The sequence below is a fragment of the Lactuca virosa genome, chromosome 3, assembly GCF_052849685.1.
Source record: "Lactuca virosa cultivar CGN04683 chromosome 3, Lactuca_virosa_CGN04683_v6, whole genome shotgun sequence".
NCBI classification, from domain to species: domain Eukaryota; kingdom Viridiplantae; phylum Streptophyta; class Magnoliopsida; order Asterales; family Asteraceae; genus Lactuca; species Lactuca virosa.
The window spans coordinates 196,515,191-196,520,190 of record NC_136428.1 but is presented as its reverse complement, the minus strand read 5'-3'; the positions used below and the strand labels follow the sequence as shown (position 1 = coordinate 196,520,190).

Here is a 5,000-nt window from a genome sequence, read left to right as displayed (position 1 = left end):
TGTTTATCGATTTTTGATTCTACCAATAAATTTCATTTGTTGTGACTTGTAAATTCCGTTAGACATTATTTAGTGGTAACTAGGTAGAAGGTTATAGATCCTGTTCAATTACTAATTATGGATTCTTCCTAATTAAGTAATATAACTTTATGTTTAGTTTAGCGTCCTACTCTTGGATTCAAATCAGCTAGCAAATACCAAAGGCGGAATCATGCTTTAGTTTCCTTTTTAACTCCAATTTGTGAATATTAAACTTGCTGATTAATTTCCACTAAGAGAGAATTATATGTGCGCCATATGTATTAATTAGTTTATGCCACTAATATCTAACTCCCTTCTATTACATGATTATTTCGTCAGTGACATACGGTTTTTTCGAACGTGTAGTTTAGAATTTTTATATGATTTTTGACTATAAATTTGTTATTTTTAGTTTTATATGCATTAACTTACAGTCCTTTCAAATCGATATATCAAAGCTGAAAGTTTTTAACTTTTTAGTTTTTTTGTATTCTGTGAAAATTTTAAAACATACATATTTAATTCGTTTGATATTCAATTACTTATAGTCCTCGAAGTCGGAATATCAAAGATGAAAATTTTCAACTTTTTAGCTATTTGTTTTTGTATTTTGAATTCTATGAAAACATTAACAGATGCATATCTCATTCATTTACAATCAGATTGACATACGGTTTTTTTCAGAGTGTAGTTTAGAATTTGTACATAATTTTAAACTATAATTTTGTCAACTTTTGTTTAATATTCGATGATTTACACTTCTTCGAAGTCGGGATATCAATATGAAATTTTCGAAGTTCAACCCACTAAGTAGTAAGTAATTACCAAAAAATTCCGGTTTTCTCGGGTTTTTCGGTTTTAAACCCATTTTATCCGGTTCTAACATACTCACTTTGATAATTCCTGGTTTTCCAGTTCCAGACCCACTTTACCCGGTACTGTATCCGGAACTGGTTCCTATATACCGGTCCGGTTTCCAGTTCTACAAAATCATGTTAACCGGTTCCGGGTTTTCCGGGTCCGGATCCATCGGTTCCAGGTTTTGACCCACTTTCATCCCTACACTGTATATCGAGATGCTTTTGTAGTAGTTAAAAAGGAAAAACTGTGATTGTTTTGAAGCATCAAACTGGAATTTCAATACTTCCAAATTGTTTATTCGTCATTACTTAATCTCAGGTTGACTTCAAACTTCAAAAATACAGACCTAGCCGACATGAATGAAGAAATGGGCCATGGAAAGGGAGGGGGAGGCGGGGAGCAGCTAGTAGACCATTTCACGATGAAGGGTCCTAGTCTGCATCCCCTTTCACCAGTTGCTCCATTTTCTTCAAGATTTTTTGTCGGTAATGGGCTTTTAGAAACACTCTTTTGGTATAAGCTTTGAAAAGCAAAAAACTAGTATACAAACTCAGCCGTATAAGTAGACAGAAAATACGGGTTTTTTGGTTTTTCTTAGGAAGAAAACTTTTCATGATTATTGAACGATGTGAAAACACTTTGCTGTAATCGAATGTCTTCTTACTTTTTGGGCACAATTGACAAAATGGAAGCGATTGCCTTTTGAGCAAAGTTGACAGAATGTAGGTGATTATAACACGTCAAAAGTTTTATCCTGCGATAGTAACAATAATTTCAGTCGTTAGTAATTATTTGACATTTTAAATAAGAAACATTTAAAAATAACTCTTTATCATGTTCCTAAAATAATCATAATACATTAATATATATGTAGAATCTTTAGATCGGTGATGATATATATATATATATATATATATATATATATATATATATATATATATATATATATATATATATATATATGTTATGTTTAATTCTTTGTGGCATGAAGGTATTAAAAATTAGTTTAGATTAATTGATCAATGATCTAATTGTTTTTTTTATTATATTCAAGAGGTTAGTTGTAAATTTTCTGAAACAAATAGAAATATATGAAGAGTTTTTATTTGCATCTCTTAAGTCCAACTTTATAAATAATATCGACTATATTCTTTTAGACTTTAAAGAATAAATCAATTATGCTCTTTTAGAGATTTGTTTTCATAACACTAACTGCTCAATAATTGATGGTTTATTAATTTATCTTTTCAATATAAAAGCATTAAGAAAAAAAATGCACAAAAAAATACATTTTTTGTTTTTTTAGATAATTTAATTTTACAAGGATTTTAGTCAATAATGAAACACTTCAACTGTTTTTTCAAAAAAATAAATTTTGAAAACATTTCGATCAAAATTAGCATTCCTTTTTTTGTCAAGAGGATCTGACATGGCATTCCCTTTACAGCTTGGATCCTTCTAGCTTCAACTTCCCCTATATATATTCCTTCCAAACAGACCAACATAAATCACTCACTCTCCTAATCAATCCTTCTAAAAAACACACCTTTTTTCCCAACAACAAATCACATCACTTTCTTTTTCCCATCTCCTGCCACTTTCACTTTCTTCAGAACTTTCAAGATCACCAAGAAATTATGTTGTCATCAAAGGTCACATGCAACTCTCATGGACAAGATTCATCGTACTTCCTCGGATGGGAAGAATACGAAAAGAATCCCTACGACGAAGTTAAGAATCCCAATGGAATCATCCAAATGGGTCTCGCCGAGAATCAACTCTCCTTTGATCTTCTTGAATCATGGCTTCAGAAAAACCCAGAGATAGCAGCTTTCAAGAAACATAATAACGATCAATGTATCTTTAAAGAACTTGCTCTCTTTCAAGATTACCATGGCCTTCCTGCCTTCAAGAATGTAAGCACGAATTAATCATTGATCTCTTTATATCAATTTATATATGTATAAAATCAATCCTTCCTTAATTTCAATTTTTCTTTAATATTTTTGTGATTAATAAACGAATTTTATCTACAGGCTTTAGTCCGCTTCATGTCGGAGATACGAGGAAACACAGTTACTTTTGATCCGAACAACCTTGTACTCACAGCAGGAGCAACCTCGGCTAACGAGACTTTAATGTTTTGCATAGCTAATCCCGGCGACGCGATTCTCATTCCGACACCATATTATCCAGGGTAAGTTGACATTTTTATACATGAAATGTGTTATCAAGATCACTCTGTTATTTTTGTATCTGGTTTTGATCGAGTTTGTTAATGTTGTACAGGTTTGATAGAGACCTGAAATGGAGAACTGGAGCTGAAATTGTTCCAATCCATTGTTCAAGCTTGAATGGTTTCAGAATTACAAAACCTGCTCTTGAAGATGCTTACAAACAAGCAGAAAAACAGAACCTCAAAGTCAAGGGTGTTTTGGTGACAAACCCTTCGAACCCATTAGGCACGTCGTTGAGCTTGCATGAGCTCGATCTACTCGTCAACTTTATCTCAACGAAAAATATCCACCTCATTAGCGACGAAATTTACTCAGGTACTGTGTTTAGCTATCCCAGCTTTACTAGTATCATGGAGGTTTTAAAAAACAGAAACCTTATGAACACTGAAATCGCGAAAAGAGTCCACATTGTTTATAGTCTCTCTAAAGATCTTGGACTCCCTGGTTTTCGAATTGGAGCTATTTACTCCAATGATGAGCGTGTTGTATCTGCTGCAACCAAAATGTCTAGCTTCGGTTTGATCTCTTCTCAGACTCAGTATTTATTGTCGGAAATCCTTTCTGACAAGAAGTTTACAAAAACGTATCTTTCTGAGAACCGAAGAAGGTTGAAGCAAAGACATGAAAAGCTTGTAAAGGGGCTTCAGAAAACAGGAATACGGTGTCTTCAAAGCAATGCTGGTTTGTTTTGTTGGGTGGATATGAGGCACCTTTTGAGCTCAGATACTTTCGAAGGTGAAATGGAGCTTTGGTTGAAGATTGTTTATGAAGTTGGGTTGAACATTTCACCTGGTTCATCGTGCCATTGTAGTGAACCGGGTTGGTTTAGGATTTGCTTTGCAAACATGTCCGAGGAAACCCTAGCAGTTGCCATGCAACGTGTGAAGTCGTTTGTAGAGTCTATAGTTAAGAAAAATACTCAGAGTCGTCATCAACAGTTACTGAAGAGAGATTCAAGAAGATCGAAGTCGCTACCCAAATGGGTTTTTGAACTATCGTTTGATCACCAACGGGAAGTGAGTGATGAACGTTAGGCATGCGATGGATTGATCGACATATATGTTTGATTTTCTTTTAGTTATTTTCTCAATGTATTAATATGATGTACATTGAGTTTTTTTTTTTTTTTTTTTAAATATTTTTTGTGGGATTCTTAGTTCCTAAACAGAGATCGTGCACTCAATCCTTGTGGATTAGAAGTGGCATATGATTCTTCGCTTTGTAAAATCATTGAGTAATTTTGATGTAACTTAATTTCTGAATTGTTCAAGAGACTTTTATTTTTGATCAGTATTTCTCTTTGAAAATGTTTTACTAAAATCATAATATATATATATACTCTTTATCATGTTTGTATACTCACGTTGTTTTATCACATCACAAATCACAATCATATATTGAAATTTTATGAAACATAGTAATATTACAAACTAAGAATACATCTTGATTTCGAAAAAAAATTGTTTGAATATACAAGTATTGTGATTATAAACTTATTTTTATTAAAATTTAAATTAAAATATTGAATAAAGAATATGATGTTCATAACTATTTATCCACCTTTTGATTATGACACGATATCTTAACAATCAGATTTCTTAAAATGGCAACGCCGCTATCTGCGGCTTGAGTTACTGAGAAGTTGGTGCCGACGTACATCGGCCGGCCGTTTTGTTTTCTTATACATGTTTGTGTAACCGACTTTTTCTTTTTTGGTTCTTCCAACGGAGGTAGAATGTGTACCAACGGTTCGTATGATTAATTTAGAAGTATCACACTTATTGATGAGGGGGTTCGGATATTCCTATAATATTTTTGCTTTAAACTAATATCTACATCATAATTCTTTTCGCTACTACAAAATGGACTTGCATAGCACCT

General features: G+C 32.8%; 1 protein-coding gene across 1 annotated transcript; it reads left to right on the top strand.

The window, feature by feature from the left end:
• The first annotated feature begins 2,414 nt into the window (after positions 1-2,414).
• ACS9 (1-aminocyclopropane-1-carboxylate synthase 9) lies at positions 2,415-4,246 on the top strand. The gene is made up of 3 exons (XM_079081834.1): positions 2,415-2,798; positions 2,919-3,079; positions 3,172-4,246. Exons 1-3 carry the CDS (start codon positions 2,520-2,522, stop codon positions 4,151-4,153), a joined length of 1,422 nt encoding a protein of 473 aa, XP_078937960.1. The 5' UTR covers positions 2,415-2,519; the 3' UTR covers positions 4,154-4,246.
• Positions 4,247-5,000: the final 754 nt, after the last annotated feature.